The 15,713-nt window shown below is 66.4% G+C and overlaps 2 protein-coding genes across 14 annotated transcripts in view; both read left to right on the forward strand.

Annotated features, from left to right (window-relative positions):
• MCF2L (MCF.2 cell line derived transforming sequence like) overlaps nucleotides 1–7,065 on the forward strand; it is a 104,283-nt gene extending 97,218 nt beyond the window's left edge. For 6 of the 11 annotated variants that reach the window (XM_081551507.1, XM_081551509.1, XM_081551514.1 and 3 more), the window contains 5 exons: nucleotides 570–644; nucleotides 3,192–3,313; nucleotides 4,418–4,530; nucleotides 4,598–4,701; nucleotides 5,522–7,065. In XM_081551507.1, coding sequence (XP_081407633.1) covers nucleotides 570–644; nucleotides 3,192–3,313; nucleotides 4,418–4,530; nucleotides 4,598–4,701; nucleotides 5,522–5,607 — 500 coding nt within the window. In that variant the 3' untranslated portion in view covers nucleotides 5,608–7,065. The remainder of the gene's footprint in view (nucleotides 1–569; nucleotides 645–3,191; nucleotides 3,314–4,417; nucleotides 4,531–4,597; nucleotides 4,702–5,521) is intronic. The other 5 variants (XM_081551511.1, XM_081551517.1, XM_081551513.1 and 2 more) reach the window with 1 other exon arrangement.
• Nucleotides 7,066–9,035: 1,970 nt separating this feature from the next.
• Nucleotides 9,036–15,164, forward strand: F7 (coagulation factor VII). Of its 3 annotated transcripts, XM_081546717.1 has the most exons (9): nucleotides 9,057–9,130; nucleotides 9,251–9,297; nucleotides 10,091–10,263; nucleotides 11,803–11,827; nucleotides 11,899–12,012; nucleotides 12,775–12,915; nucleotides 13,449–13,558; nucleotides 13,866–13,989; nucleotides 14,508–15,164. In XM_081546717.1, exons 1-9 carry the CDS (start codon nucleotides 9,057–9,059, stop codon nucleotides 15,104–15,106), a joined length of 1,407 nt encoding a protein of 468 aa, XP_081402843.1. In that variant the 3' UTR covers nucleotides 15,107–15,164. The 3 variants fall into 3 exon arrangements, with proteins under 3 accessions (XP_081402844.1, XP_081402843.1, XP_081402845.1); XM_081546718.1 differs by lacking the exon at nucleotides 9,251–9,297 and having other exon boundaries at nucleotides 9,036–9,126; nucleotides 10,103–10,263; XM_081546719.1 differs by lacking the exons at nucleotides 9,251–9,297; nucleotides 10,091–10,263; nucleotides 11,803–11,827 and having other exon boundaries at nucleotides 9,057–9,126.
• Nucleotides 15,165–15,713: the final 549 nt, after the last annotated feature.

Here is a 15,713-nt window from a genome sequence, read left to right on the forward strand (position 1 = left end):
GCTTCACTTTCCTCTGGGCGGTTTGAACGCACAGGCAGGCTCAGAGTCTCCTGAGGGAGGTCTCAAAGCCCACCAGGGCCCCTGGGCAGTGGTTATACGGGAGAAACACGCCCAGAAGCTGCAGGCGGGTCGTTAGAGGGCTCCCCGCCAGACACTAAAAGACTAGAGGTCTTTTCACAGGCCCAAAAAATTGGAGCTTTTTTTTTCAATATACAAAATCATTTTAAATTGGCCTCAAACAAACAGACGAAAAGATGGACACAGCCTGGTCCTCACGTTCGCCGGGTTTGCAGAGCACGTGCACTGTGGGTGCTGCCCGCGGGGTGCAAGACACAGACCCGGCTGCTTCCTAAAGCCACACCGCCAACGCCGCATCATCTGCAGCCCTTCCCACCCTCCCAGGGGGACCCCTGCACCCTTGGGCCCTCCGCCTGCTAGCTTGGCTCGGAGTCCACGGAAGGCAGCTCTGGCCGCGGGTCTCATTGCAGCGCACGCTCCGTGTTCCCGCCCACGTGCGGCGCGGTGCCTCACGCTCTCCTGTTCTGTCTCTGCCTCTTGCCCCTCTGCAGCTTCTCCCACCAGTCCCGACAAAAAAGCTAAGCGACAGCAAGTAAAGAGCGACCCCACGCCTTTTGGGTTACGAGGTAGAGTGGCTCACCTTCCGGACGGGGCCTGACGCCCGCCTCCCCGTCCGATTAGGGACCCTGTCTCGCCCTCACCTGTCATCTGAGCCACCCGGAAAAGTAGGTCCCTCCCAGCCAGGGACAGAGTCAGTGTTTTGTTCAAAACCTGACGCCTCAGCCACAGCTGCCCTGGTGCCGTCTCTCGCTTCTGGGTCCAGGGCCTCAGGCTGGGTGTGCTCAGCTCCGCAGAGCTGCCCACCGACCGCCCGGTGGTGCCGGGGACGGGCAGGGCTGTTTCCGCAGCGGCCGTGAGGCTGCAGGGCTCCCCGCCCCAGGCCCGTCCTGTCTGGCCGTTTGTCCCCACGCTTCTGGGGACGGCAGCCGGCGGAGCCCTCTCACCCGCGAGTCTCCTGGGCAGCTCCAGCTCTGTAGATGCATGGGGTCTGCTCCGCATTGAAACTCAGGCCTTGGCCCCTCTCGCCCCTGTGGCCCAGGAGACCCCAAGACCCCCGGCCCAGGTTGAGAGTCTGAGGTTCCCAGAGAGGATTTCACTGTGTGATTTGTCCTGCGTTTCCCAAACAGCAAACAGCTGGACCCAACCCCGTGCTCAGACCACTTGGCTGGCAGGCCCACCCCAGCCTCACAGGACAGTCTGTGCCCCGGGGACCCAGGCCACGCCCTCCCGCGACCTGGGCAGGAGAGCCAGAGGCCACCCCTGGGCCTCAGCCCTGCGGAGCCCTGGGCACTGCGGAGAGGGGCCACCTCCCGCTCGGCTCCTGCGAGAGACCGAGGCGACCTCGGTCCACAGAGGGGTGGCAGAGCCTTGAGCAAGCCCGGTGCTGCCAGCCCCCTCCCCCGCCTCTCCTCCCCTTCTCCCTTCCCCCTCCCCCTCCCCTCCTCCCCTTCCCCCGCTCCCCTCTTCCCCTCCCCTCCCCCTCCTCTCTTCCCCTCTCCCTCCTTCCCCTCCTCTTCCCCCCTCCCCTTCTCCTCCTCCCCTTCTTCCCCTCCCCTCCCCCTCCCCTTCCCCCCGCTCCCCCTCCTCCCCTCCTCCCCTCCTCCCCTCCTCCCCTCCTCCTCTCCTCCCCTCCTCGGTCCACAGAGGGGCGGTAGAGCCTTGAGCAAGCCCGCCCCTTGAGAAGCTCCTCCCCTTCTTACCCCTCACCCCTCCCTCCTTTCTCCCTCCTCCCCCTCCCCTTCCCCGCCCCCCTCCTCCCCCTCCCCTTCTTCCCCTCTCCCTCTCCATCCCTTCTTACCCCTCACCCCTCCCTCCCTTCTTACCCCACCCCTCCCTCCCTTCTTACCCCTCACCCCTCCCTCTCTCTTTCCCCTCCCCTTCCTCCCCCTCCCCTTCTTCCCCTCCCCTCCCCCCTCTCCTTCCCCTCCTCCCTGCTCGCCTTCCTCCCGTCCCCCTCCCCTCCCCCATCCTTTCCCTCCCCCCTTCTTCCCCTCCCCTCCCCCCTCTCCTTCCCCTCCCCCTCCCTCCCTTCCCCCTCCCCTCCCCCTCCCTCTCCCCTTTCCCCCTCCCCTCCCTCCCCCCTTTCCCCCTCCCCCTCCCTCCCCTCCCTCCCCCTTTCCCCCTCCCCCTCCCTCCCTCCCCTCCCTTCCCCCTTTCCCCCTCCCCCCTCCTTCCTCTCCCCCCTTCTTCCCTTCCCCCTCCTCCCCTGTGGTGAGTCACTTCAGTCCACAGCAGGGCACAGTGAGGTTTTCTTGGCTTCCACTCTTGCCATCGCCAAGTGTCTGCTTCCTGGAGCTTCATCAGCCCCCTCTTTCCTGTATCAATGCCAGTGGCTGTTTTATAGGAACAACAGGTCACCTTGGTCCGATCTCCTCCAAGCCCCCAACCCTCACATGGCTGTGGGCTCAGCATTGTCCCCTTACTCCCGCCAGTGCTGACACGGGGACCACCTCGCCCGGTACAGAGGGTCACTCAGAGGCCTCGGGTAGCCGGGCGTAACCAAAGGGCAGTGCCGCCCATCCCTGTGGCCCCCGGCCGGGTTTACAGGCGTCAGCGTCCAGGTGCCATCCCTCAGCGCAGGAGCAGCGTCGTCTTCCGCCCTCACTGTGCCCCGTCAGACCCGTGCTTCCGTTTGGCCGGGAGCCCCCCTCTGTCGGTGCTGGGTGGGGAGAGCAGACATTTGTGGCCAGCTGCCCAGCGCCAGGGCCTCTGGTGAATGAGCCCAGCATCCACCTGCGCTTCCCGCCTGGGCAGCCTGCAGACATGCCCAAGCGGGTGGGAGGGTGCTCTGTGGTGGAAAACTCGCAGTTCCTGCTCCACACACGGGCCCCAGCCACCAGGGCCGTGGGTCGTGCCCCGGTGGCTGCCCTCGAGGACACAGGGCAGTAGGGATGCTCACCGAGGAGGGTTCGTGTGGCTTATAAAGCCCAGCAGAGGGGTCTTCCAGTGGCCTCCAGGCCACTCCCCTCTCCCTCCCCAGCCCCAGCGCTCTCAGCCCAGCCCCGGCGAGGAACCCTCCTCCCGGCCGCCCCCGCCACAGGGTGCTGACAGAAAGGGCCTTCCCTTGGCGGCAGACCTTGAGGGGGTCCTCACCAGAGCCTGTCCCTCTCTAGGCTGGAGCAAAACGTCCCACCCGTCAGAGACGCCTGAGGACAACGACGGCTGGTCCAGCACCGAGGAGCCCATCAACTCCTCGGACGCGGAGGAGGAGGGCAGAGTGGGCCCCGGGAAGCTGGTAACCTTGGCTCTCACCTGGCCTGCCCGCTCCCCGCTGCACCCTCTGGGGCCGAGCTGCGGGAGGGTGCTCCCGGTGCGGGCCGCGTGCCTGCCTTCTGTTAGTTCACATCATGCCCGCTCTGCCCTTCAGGGGAGCTTTGCTAACACTGCGCATGCGTCTGCACCTCAGCATTTAACAGAACTGCACATCTTAGGTGCAAACTTGCCTTCAAAACAGTCCTGCTTTACCGTGACCCCCAGGGAAGCAATTCAGCCGTCAGAGTCAGGACACGCAGCAGTTATTTGCTGCCGCTTAGGCTCAGTGCTGCCCTGGTTCATACCGGCTGTTTGCAGCACGCAGAGCACCGCGGACAAGGAGGGGCAGACGCACGTAGTGCAGGAAAGCAGGGGCGTCTCAGGTGGCCCGGCGGCCTTGCCCGAGGAGGCCCGAGGGTGAGCGGGGCCGGCCAGGACCCCGGGGGGTCAGCGGGGGAACCTCAGCTGGAGGGCAGGCCTGGCGGGTGCCTCCTGCTCTCCGGGCAGCAGGAGGGTGCGAGGTGCTGCCCCAGGCCAGAGCGGGCCTGGGCAGGTGTCCAGGGAGGACAGTGTTGGCCCCCCACGAGGACAAGGGGCCCTGGCCCGGCTGTGCCCGCTCCCACGCCGGGCGGTGCGACCATTACACAGCTCAGCGGCACCCAGTCACGTCTCACTGCCTGTGAGGCTGGAGCCCCCGCGCCCCGGCAGGACGGCCTTCCCTTCGCAAGTCCACGCTGCTCAGCAGCTCCGTCCACAGACGTGCCGAGCACCTGCTGTGTGAGGCGCTGGCCGCCGGGCACCGAATGCAGATGGGGGACAAAAGGACAGGAAGCCCCTCTCGTGGGTGAAAGACGAGCCCCAAGCCGAGCTCGTTCCGTGAGCGCCGGTGTGACCCAGGAAGGGGGCAGCAGGCGCAGAGGCCCTGCGGGGCCCGCGGTGACCAGGTGCTGGTGTGGCCGCAGTGCGGGCCCAGAGGGGCCGGGTGGGCTCTCAGGGGTCTGCGTGCGAGGCCCAGCGTCCTCCTGGCCCAGGAGGCCTCCCCAGCTGAGGGCCACGGTGTATGGGGTGCCCTGCCATGCCTCCCCAGGTCCCCGGGAGGTACACCGTCGCCAGGCTGGACGAGAAGGGGGTCCCCGACGCGCTGGCCCTGAGAAGCGGGGACGAGGTGGAGCTGGTGCAGGAGGGAGACGAGGGCCTCTGGTAAGACCCCCGCCCCACGTGCCCGTCACCCGCGCACCCAGCCGCGCCCTCACCCCGCCCCTTTCAGGTGCGTGCGGAACCTGAGCTCCGGCGCTGAGGGCTGGGTGCCTGCCCGCAGCCTGTCCACGCTCCTCTGCCAGGGTGGCCCCGCGGGCTGTCTGAGCAGCCCAGGTGAGCCCCGCACCCCACCCCACCACCCCCGTGAGTGCCCCCAGCCCTGAGTGCCCCCAGCCCCATGAGTGCCCCCAGCCGTGAGTGCCCCCAGCCCTGAGTGCCCCCAGCCCCGTGAGTGCCCCCAGCCCCGTGAGTGCCCCCAGCCCCGTGAGTGCCCCCAGCCCTGAGTGCCCCCAGCCCCGTGAGTGCCCCCAGCCCTGAATGCCCCCAGCCCTGAGTGCCCCCAGCCCTGAGTGCCCCAGCCGTGAGTGCCCCCAGCCCTGAGTGCCCCCAGCCCCGTGAGTGCCCCCAGCCCCGTGAGTGCCCCCAGCCCTGAGTGCCCCCAGCCCCGTGAGTGCCCCCAGCCCTGAGTGCCCCCAGCCCCATGAGTGCCCCCAGCCGTGAGTGCCCCCAGCCCTGAGTGCCCCCAGCCCCGTGAGTGCCCCCAGCCCTGAGTGCCCCCAGCCCCGTGAGTGCCCCCAGCCCCGTGAGTGCCCCCAGCCCTGAGTGCCCCCAGCCCCGTGAGTGCCCCCAGCCCTGAATGCCCCCAGCCCTGAGTGCCCCCAGCCCTGAGTGCCCCCACCCCCGTGAGTGCCCCCACCCCCGTGAGTGCCCCCAGCCCTGAGTGCCCCCAGCCCTGAGTGCCCCCAGCCCCATGAGCGCCCCCTAGTCGTGTGAGTGCCCCCACCACCCCCTGTGAGGGCTCCCACCACCCCCCGTGAGCCCCCCCCAGCCCCCTGAGCACCCAGTGAGGCCTGTGGTGATGGCAGGGTAGCTCGTGGGGCTGCGGGGTCTGGGCCCGTCCGGCACGCCGCAGCCCTCGCCTGCTTGTCTGCAGAGTCCAGCGCGGGGTCCGCAGTGCTGAGCCCCTCGTCCAGCTGCAGTGAGAGCTGCACAGCTGCCCTCGCTGACCTGCAGGGGTAGCGCCTCGGCCACCCTGCCCGCGGCACTGGGAGCTTGCCTCTGCTGGGGCCACCTGCCCACGGAACCGTGCCCGGAACCCAGCGCTGCCGCAGCCCCCGAGGGTGGGCACCTTCCCGGGCCCAGGGCGGAGCGTGGCACCGGATCCCCTGGGAAGGGACGGACCGACCACTGGTGGAAGGGCCCCGGCCGCCCCCGGCCTCCGCTGCAGCTGCCGCCTCCAGTCTCCGACGTCTGCGGTCCGGGGCTGAGGGCAGGAGCATGCGTCCTATGGAGCTGCGGCCACGAGAAGTGGCCGAGGCCCCGGCCGACGGCTTGAGATGGGGGTGGGGATAGTTGGTCTTTTACACATTTTTTTTAGGCAGGGATTAATCCTATGGCCATTTTTCTGTGGTACTTTGGCCTCTGATCTTTACCAGGAATCACTGTGTTTACATGAAATGACAATTTGATACTGTATTTGATATAAAACTATTTTTTGTTACTGGGGTTTACATGGCACTGGGTGACTTGGAGGACATCTTGGGGAACGTGACAGCACTCTCTGAGGCCACCTGGTCCCAGGTGCAGGGGAGAGGGGTCCCCGGGAGAATTAGGCAGAGTTTCTACAGACTGGCGGTGAGAGACCGAGGAAATTCCTTCATCTGTGTAGGTTAATTTTCAAAAGAAAATGTAAGCTGTAATTTAAGACATTAGCCTTCTTTTCTACAGAAGAATGAGGGGACTCTGATTTTCTAACACTGTTCACCGGTTTAGGGCATTTTTATTGCTTTTACCTGTAAAGATGCAGCTTCCGCAGGTATCCCCTGAGCCGACACGGGCCCAGGTGCCCAGGGGAGCCCTGAGCGCAGCCGCCCCTGCCCCGTGCCCCGTGTGGCAGCGCCGTGAGCTCGGGAGCAGAGTGTAGTTTATTCTACTTAAGGCAGGGCTGGAAAGAAAACGCTTCCATTTTATGTGTTTTGTGTGTTTCAGAAACAAATGCTGTTGTTTGGAAGTGCTTCTCTGTGTCTGGTTGGGGCGGATATTTTTGTATGTGTGTATATATGTCTATGTGTGTGTACATACGCGCCCAGCGTGGGCGGTGTGTTTATAGCCTCCAAGCTGCTGGCAGTGTCGCTTCACGGCCCCCCGAGCCCCCGTCCGTGGGCAGGTCAGGCCTCTCTGAACCGTGTAGCAGATGGCGGCAAGCACCGCAGCTCTTCTCCGAAAGTGTGTAAGTTATTTGGAAAATCATGAGTCACATAATTTACTTAATATATTGACTGTTCAGACACCGGCCCTGCTGTCTCAGCCTGGGATTGTCCCCATTTCTGTGATCTCTTCCTCATAAAGGCACTTTAAAACTTCATTGTAAGTCACTTTTTTTGTTGTTTTTTTTAACCTTCTGATGTAAATGAAATTTAAAAGTCAGAATTCTTTATTGTATGGGTGGAATTTGAATAAATATCGGGAACTCTTGCAGTCTGCCTTCATATGTACAGGCACAGGGTCTGAAGCTGGGTGGTGATGCTAGGGTCGCCCTCACTGGAACGCCCCCAGGCCCAAACGCAAGTGAGCAGACCCCCAGGCTCTTCACAACGGCCTCCCTTCTCCCCGCTGGAGCCCAGCGCCTGTGCCCCCTCGCCCTCCTGCAGGAGCAGGACAAGGTGAGGTCCGCCCCTGCCCGGCCACCGGTCCCTGAGAAGGCCAGGCCGCCGGGAGAAAGGGTGCAACGCCAGGAGGAGCGGCGGCTCCCCAAAGCCGAGTGCCCCTGGGCTGCCGTGTCCCCTCCACCCCCGCGGGGACCCTCCCCCGGACCTGAGGGTCTCTGCCCCTCGCATCCCCCTAATGCATACTGATACCTGTGCCCACAGCTCACCTGTCTGTGGAAACCGGCTCGGTGATGCTTGGGGAAGCCACGGGAGGAGCCTTGTCCCCACTCAGTATGCCACGAGTGTGGCTCCAAACACAGGCACAGCTCAGCTCTGTTCAAGGGAAAGTGGGGGCTCCAGGCTGAGAGCAGCCCCTAAGATCCCCTTCTACCCAGAACACCAGAAGGCAACCGGCCTAGAGACGGGGTCACTGCAGATGCAGCAGATTAAGATGCGGTCACTGCAGGCGCAGCACGTTGAGACGGGGTCACAGTGTCTCCAGTCCAATGACTGGTGTCCTTAGAAGAAGCAGGAGATTCTCACACACAGAGAGCAGTAGAGGCAGAAACTGTCAGCGTGGCAGAGCCCAGAGGCCACTGGAGCCTCAGGAGCTGGAAGAGGCAGGAAGGACCCTCCCCAGAGCCTCGGAGGAAACGAGGCCCTCCGACACCGGCAGCCAGACCTGGGACGGGTTAGTCCCTGTGGCTGGGAGCCTCGGGCACGGGGCTGGGTAGGCAGCTTAGAGAGGCACACGGGGAGCCCAGTAACTGCGAGGCGCTTGGCCTGAGAAGGTGGTGGCCGGGGCGGGAGGAAGCCGGGGCGCTGGCCGCTCACGGTGGGGGTGGCGGCGGCCCTTCTGGAGCCGTCACAGGACACAGGGAGCCCCAGCTGTCAGCCGCCCTCGCCAGTCCCCCTGCCCCGTGAGGGGAGCGAGGCTCAAAGGGGTGAGCCCCTCCAGAGCTGGAGAAGACGGAGCCAGGACCCCCAGGGGGCTGAGCCCAGAGCAACTACACCTGCCTCACGTGTCCCCAGGGGCTCGGAGTCCCCCCACCTTCACAAACAAATTCCAATACACCTGCATCCTCAGCAACCGAGCAGTTACTGATAGTGATGAGCAGAGGGTCCAGAGGCCGTCAGTAGGGTGCTGGCTTCCTCTCGGGGAGGGAGCGCCCAGGACGGCAGGGACAGCTGGGCCTCGTCACCCCTGCAGAGGAAGGCAGAGGGCAGGGGCCCCAGCCCACCATTTACAGACGAGGCTGGACGCCCGAGGGAGCCTCGCAGGGAGACCGCCAGCCCAGGGGCCCCGGACATCCCAATTTCGTCCGGAAAGTCCAGGGTCCTGAGAAACCCTCCCGTGCCCAGCAGCCAGGGCAGCTGGTCACCTCTGCCTGCGGCCCTGGAGGCAGGAGGGTCCAAGGGACCGGCCTGGGGCCAAGACGCGGCAGGGGCTCCTTGGGGGCACGCCCCCCCCCGTGCCCTCCAAGCTGGGAAGCCAGGCCCCCGAGCCAGGAGGACCGCCCTGCGCCATGTTCTTGGTCACACCGCGGGCCTGCTGCCCTGCCGGGACCATCGCGGGGCGGTGGGCACAGCTCTTCCCCGGCAGCCGCATCGGAGCGGCGCACACCAGACACACACCCCGGAGTCTTGGGGATGGAGCCCTTGGGGCGGCCGGGCCAGCCCCCATCCATAGGCCCTGGGCCAGGACCGCGCCGTGGGTTCGTGAGGCCAGGCCCCCTCCCCCACCATCTCTAGCTCTGGGAGAACTTTGCCCGCCCCCCACCCCCCAGAAAGTCAACAGACGGAGCGACCTAGGGCCTGGCCATGCTGTCCCAGGCCCGGGCGCTGGCCCTCCTCTGCCTTCTGCTCGGCCTGCGGGGGTCCCTGCCGGCAGGTAAGTGGGGGGTCCCCATTAACCCCGTGGAAGGCCAGCTGGCCCCAGAGCTGCCCCACGTGGTGGGCACTCCCGTCTGCCGGGAGCCTGGCTGGCGGGTCTTTGACCTGCCTGGCTTTCAAAGGACGAGCAAAGCCCCTGGAGGACAGGCCAGGGAAGTCCTCCCCAGACGTCCGGGGGCAGGGGCCCTGGCCACGGCGGGCCCTCCCCTGCCCTCACCACCCCCAGGCCCAGACGCTGGCTCAGAGGTGACCCGTCTCCGGCTCTGCTCTCAGCCCCTCGTGGGTGGACCCGCCCCAGGGACAGGGCGCAGACACTGCGCCTTGATACTCGGCCACCGCGCCTTGATACTCGGCCACCGCGGCGGTGACCACGACCCCCCCTGCGGACGCGGAGAGGCCTGAGCGGGAACAGGAGTGGGCGGATCTGTGAGCGGTCACCACGCTGACTCCGCAGCCCCGAGGGGTGGCCAACACTGTCCCCTGAAACCCGTCCACGTCTGCCCCGGTCCCCACGGCCGGCCGCGGGGTCCCTGTCCACAGTTCTGCTCCAGTGCCGGCAGCAACCGAGTCCTTCCTGCTCACCTGGCGTGGCCGGGACTGGGGCATTAGTGCTGCCAGTGACACGTCTCCAGCTCTCCCGGCAGCCGAGTGTCTGCGGAGCTGAGAGCATCTCCTTAGGATAAACTGGAAGTGAAGGGACCCGGTCAAGGGCGTGGACGTGTTGCTATAGTTTAACAAACACATTCCCTTCTCCTTGCATATGAAGCTTGTGCAGTGCTGCCTGTTGGCAGCTGTGAGGAACTCTCCTGCTACAAACCCGCCGGGTGGGGGCTGGGAGGCCTGTGATGCCATCACGGGGGGCGGGGGGGCGGGGCGGGAGGCCTGTGATCCCATCACTGGGGGGGAAGGGGGGCAGGGGACAGGGCGGTGGGGACGGTGCCAGGGCCCTCCGCACCTCACAGCATGCCCCCCAGTCTTCCTGCCCCAGGAACAGGCCCTCAGCATCCTGCACCGGCCCCGGCGTGCCAACGGGTTCCTGGAGGAGCTGCGGCCGGGCTCACTGGAGCGGGAGTGCAGGGAGGAGCTCTGCTCCTTCGAGGAGGCCCGTGAGATCTTCCACAGCAAGGAGAAGACGGTAAGCTTGCCCGGGGCGCCGGGGGGCGGGTGGTGGGCTCCGGGCTCTGGGGGCCAGGGTCTCCCCGCGCCGTGAGCCCCTGTGCATCCTCATCTCCTGTGCCCCCGCCCCCCCGAGGAAGGCCCCCTACCCCCAGAAGCTGTCCAGGCCCCACAGAGGGCTGCCTGTCCAGCGGCCCTCGGAGACCCCGGCCATCGAAGACCCATCAGAGCCCTCAGAGACCCCGGCCAGGGCCACCTCCAGGATGCGCAAGTCAGGAGGGCACACCTAGGGAGCCTGTTCCTCCCCCAGCCGGGCGAAGCGGGCGGAGCAGGCCTCCCCTCCAGTCTGTGAGCAGAGAGATGCCTGCTGAAACTGTCTCCTTCCAGTGGAATGAACGCCTTCCAGGGTGCTGAGGATCAGGAGGCCAGGAGACAAGACCCCGTCTCCCCGCACACTCGAGGGACACCCCACAAAGGACACACGACTCACACGGAACACACATCCCACACACAGGACACCCCACACAGGACACACATCTGACACGGGACCCGCATCCCACGCACAGGACACCCCACACAGGACACACATCTGACACAGGACACGCATCCCATGCACAGAACACCCCACACAGGACACACGTGACATGCACAGAACATGCACCTGACTTGGCACACACATCACACCCAGAGGGCAGGCTCACACGCCCTTCCCAGGTGCGCTAAGGGTGGTCACCCCTGGAGTCTCTGCGTGTGTGTCTTAGTCGCTCAGTCATGTCCAACCCTTTGCAACCCCCTGGACTGTAGCCCTCCAGGCTCCTCTGTCCATGGGGAGTCTTCAGGAAAGAATACTGGAGTGGGTTGCCATGCCCTCCTCCAGGGGATCTTCCCCACCCAAGGACTGGACCAGCGTCTCTTGCATCCCCTGCACTGGCAGGCAGGCTCTTTGCCACTAGCGCCAGCTGTGCTCAGGTGCTCGGTCGTGTCTGACTCTGCGGCCCCATGGCCTGTAGCCCACCAGGCTCCCCTGTCCATGAGATTCTCCAGGCAAGATCACTGGAGTGGGTTGTGGTTTTCAGAACCTTCCGACAGTTTTCACCTTGTTCTATTCTCACAGCAATGCTGTGAGCTGTTTTTCATTGGCCTAAAGATCCCTGGGGAACTGCTGTTAGTGAAGAGGGCCCTGAAACTGGCAGGGCACACGTGCGTGTCTCCCCCACATTCTCCTTGGTCAGCGGGTGTCTGGACAATCAGCGCAGAGTCGGGGGAGGCCCGGAAGCTGGGGGAGCATGGGGTCTCATTCACATTCACAGCTCCGACATGGCAGGGCTGGGGCTGAAGCCTGGGGTTCGGACTTGGGAGAGGACATTTGGATCTCTGTGGCCTTAGCAACAGGAGGGACGGATATTAGAGAAAAAACTCACTTCCCTGGATGAACCCGCCCTGTCTCCAGAGGAACGGTGTGGCTTCCGCCCCAGCTCACACCCAGGGCCTCCCCCGCAGGGATGTAAATGCTTGTCCCAGTGCCCACGTCTCACGCGGCTTCCTCTTGCTCCCTCAGAAGCTGTTCTGGGTTTCTTACAATGGTGAGTAGGTGACCGGCAGACCCCATCCGCCGCCAGCCCCCGTCAGCATCGTAACACCGACTCGCCCGCAGACAGGGACGAGTGTGCCTCGAGCCCCTGCCAGAACGGGGGCTCCTGCGAGGACCAGATCCAGTCCTACATCTGCTTCTGCCCCCAGGGCTTCGAGGGCCGGAACTGCGAGACGGGTGAGGCTGCCAACTCACCAGGTGGGAGGGTAGCCTCGGTGCCCTCGCAGGCTTCCACCCGAGCATCTTGGGTGCAGGGTTCTGGGTGCTGACCCGCTAGAGTCCCTGTCTGCTTCTGAGCTCCAGGCGCAGGGCAAGGCCGGGGGAGCCACCTGTCTCTGCCAGCTCCCCTGCTTCCTGGCGCGGTGGTCCTGCAGCCCCAGTGGCCAATGTGCTCAGACGTGGGACCCCCAGGCCCGGGTCTCACCCTCCTGGGTCGTCTGCAGGGTGGGCAGAGCTGGAGGCAGTGTGTCCCCTGACCCGGGAGCCCCAGGCCCGGGTCTCTGCCTCCTGGGTCCTCTGCGGGGTGTCCCCTGACCCGGGAGCCCCAGGCCCGGGTCTCTGCCTCCTGGGTCCTCTGTGGGGTGTCCCCTGACCCGGGAGCCCCAGGCCCGGGTCTCTGCCTCCTGGGTTGTCTGCAGGGTGTCCCCTGACCCGGGAGCCCCAGGCCCGGGCCTCACCCTCCTGGGTCATCTGCAGGGTGGGCAGAGCTGGAGGCAGTGTGTCCCCTGACCCGGGAGCCCCAGGCCCGGGTCTCAGCCTCCTGGGTCCTCTGCGGGATGTCCCCTGACCTGGGACCCCCAGGCCTGGGTCTCAGCCTCCTGGGGCCTCTGTGGGGTGTCCCCTTCCTCCGCAGAGGCCCAGCCCCTGGCCCAGGGAGGGGCAGCCCCCGGGCTTCCTGCCCTGACCAGGGGCCCCGTCAGCTCTTCCCTGTGTCCGCAGACAAGGAGAGCCAGCTGATCTGTGCCAACGACAACGGCGGCTGTGAGCAGTACTGCGGGGCTGACCCAGAAGCCGGGCGCTTCTGCTGGTGCCACGAGGGCTACGCGCTCCAGGCAGACGGGGTGTCCTGCGCGCCCACAGGTAACAGGCCCGGGGCCCAGGCCCAGGCTGTGTGCTTCCACTCCCGATGAGCCGCCACCGCCCTGCTGCACGTCCTCTGTGGCTAAAAGGTGGGGGCCCGGCGGAGCATCACTCGGCCGCACCAGGGCGAGGGGGTGCTCTGGGCGGTGGGAGGAGGTGCCCCCGCCCCCCAGCCCTGGCCTTGTCCAGGAGCCCAGACACAGCGGCCGTCTCAAATGCTGTCCCTCTGGCCTGGGGCTTTCCCAGAGCCGGATGGAAACCAAGAGCCGGGTCGGGGAGCAGCCGGGCTGCCTGAGACGCTGCTCACCCCACGCAGCACATCCCGGGCCCTTTGGGGGCGTTGGGCTGCTTGTCTCCCCCTCAATACACCAGCAGGACCCAGGCCCATGGGCCCTGCCGCTGGGCCCAGCAGCTTCCCCGGAGCCCCCGAAACCCTGGCCAGGAGGGTCACAGCCGCCAACACAGGGCGATCTGCCGGTCCAGCCACACGGCCTCCGTCACGCCCACGTCCTGCTGACTTCTGTCTCACACAGTGGAACATCCCTGCGGGAAAATACCTGTTCTGGAAAAAAGAAACAACAGCATGCCCCAAGGGCGAATCGTGGGGGGCCACGTCTGCCCCAGAGGGGAGTGCCCCTGGCAGGTGAGGCTCCAGGCCTGGGGCAGGTGGGCCGGGAAAGGTCCTCAGGCGGGGAGAGGGGAGGGGAGGGTCGCTGGGCCTGGGGGAGGGTGGAAGGAAGGGGAGGGTCGCCCCGCAGGTGAACCTCCAAGCCCACTGCGGGAGCAGAGAGGACCCCACCCGGCACGTCCACCCTCCGGCCGGGCCCGCCAGCTCCCCATCCCCCTGCCTGGATGGACGCAGCCTCCCCAGCAGCCCCCACGCGGGTGCAGGGAGGGGAGCCCCAGCGGCCGTGACCGTGACGTGGACACCCATATGCCGTGCCCGCCAGGCCATGCTGAAGCTGAACGGGGCGCTGCTGTGCGGGGGCAGCCTGATCGGCCCGGCCTGGGTGGTCTCCGCCGCCCACTGCTTCGACAGGCTCCGGAGCTGGTGGAACCTGACCGCGGTGCTGGGTAGGTGGTCCGGGAGCCAACCCCCGCCCCGCAGAGCAGGCCCTCAGATGAGAGGCTCGGGGCCAAGATTCCGGGCTTCCAACCACCGCTCCCACAAGCGGCGACTTTCCCGGAAAGAGACGCAGGCAGCGTGTGGGCAGACCCCGCACCCCAGGGCCCCTGTGCTCACCGCCCGCAGCCTCTCCCGCCCAGACATAGCCCTGGGGTGACACCGCTCCCACCAGGAGCCCGCGGGGGTGCCCTCCCCGGGGTGCTCTGCCCAACGGGCTTATGGGGTGATGGGGGCCCCAGGGGGTCAGGGGAACCGGGGCATCCCTCCTCACCCACCACAGCTGTCCGCCCGGACCCCCAGCACCTCCAGCACCTCTGGGTCCGGATTCATCCCGACTTTCCTGCCGGCAGCCTCTGGGAGGATGCCTGTCCACCTGGGGGGGAACGCGCGCCCCCCGCCCCCAGGAAAGGAGGCCCTGGCCCACGCAGCGAGGGGGGTGACAGCAGACGGTCCTGGTGCCCCACAGGCGAGCACGACCTTGGCCGCGTCGAGGGCCCGGAGCAGGAGCGGCTGGTGACGCGGGTCATCCTCCCCGAGCAGTACGTGCCAGGCAAGACAGACCACGACGTGGCCCTGCTCCAGCTGGCGTGGCCCGTGGCCCTCGGTGACTACGTGGTGCCCCTCTGCCTGCCTGACCAGGCCTTCGCGGACGAGACACTGGCCTTCGTGCGCTTCTCGGCCATCAGCGGCTGGGGCCAGCTCCTGGAGCGCGGGGTCACCGCCCGCAAGCTCATGATGGTGCTGGTCCCCCGGCTGCTGACCCAGGACTGCCTGCAGCAGTCGCGCCAGAGGCCCGGCGGGCCCAAAGTCACTGACAACATGTTCTGTGCTGGCTACACGGACGGCAGCAAGGACGCCTGCAAGGGGGACAGCGGGGGCCCGCACGCCACGCCCTTCCGGGGCACCTGGTACCTGACCGGCATCGTCAGCTGGGGCGAGGGCTGCGCGGCCGCCGGCCACTTCGGAGTCTACACGCGGGTCTCCCGCTACACGGCCTGGCTCCGGCAGCTGATGGGCCACCCGCCGCTGGCGCGGGGCCTCCACCGGATCCCGCTGCTGCCCTAGCCCCTGCCCTGCAAATAAAGCTGCCGTCGTGCCTGGCCCCTGGGCAGGCGCCAAAGCCGGAGATTTTCCTGTGGTTCCTGGGGCGAGGAAGGAGGGGAGGTGGAAACAGAGATGGAGAGAGGGAGAGACAGAGGACAGGAGAGAGAGAGACACCCAGAGAGGGAGGGAGAGAGAAAGACCCAGAGACAGAGGTGGACGGGGAGGGTGGCAGAGGGGGTGGTGCAGCCCCAGGGCTGGAGGCGCTGGAGGCGCTGGAGGCGTCCAGACTGGAGGCGGCGCACGTGGGCAGCACAGGGCCGGTGCCCGTCCTCATGGTGACCTGTGCCGCTTCTAGTCTGGCTCGTCGCTCACCCTAACGTTTCATCTTAGTTCCGGGTAAATGTGAGCAGCCCCACTCCCCGTGGTGATCGGCCTCCCACGTCCCTCCGAGTGTGCGGCACACGCAGCCTCGCACGCTGCACCACAGGCGGGCCCGCCTCCTCCTGCCCTCCCTGCACGGTCCAGAGTCGTCTCTCAGAGACCCTCATGCTGGCCCTCGAGCCGGGCTCCTCCACAGTCAACAGCTTTGCTGAAGTGAACTCTCATGTGAAGCCATTTCCGGCACAGA

The sequence above is a fragment of the Giraffa tippelskirchi genome, chromosome 12 (genome assembly GCF_054371585.1).
Source record: "Giraffa tippelskirchi isolate mGirTip1 chromosome 12, T2T-mGirTip1v1.2.pri, whole genome shotgun sequence".
Taxonomy (NCBI): domain Eukaryota; kingdom Metazoa; phylum Chordata; class Mammalia; order Artiodactyla; family Giraffidae; genus Giraffa; species Giraffa tippelskirchi.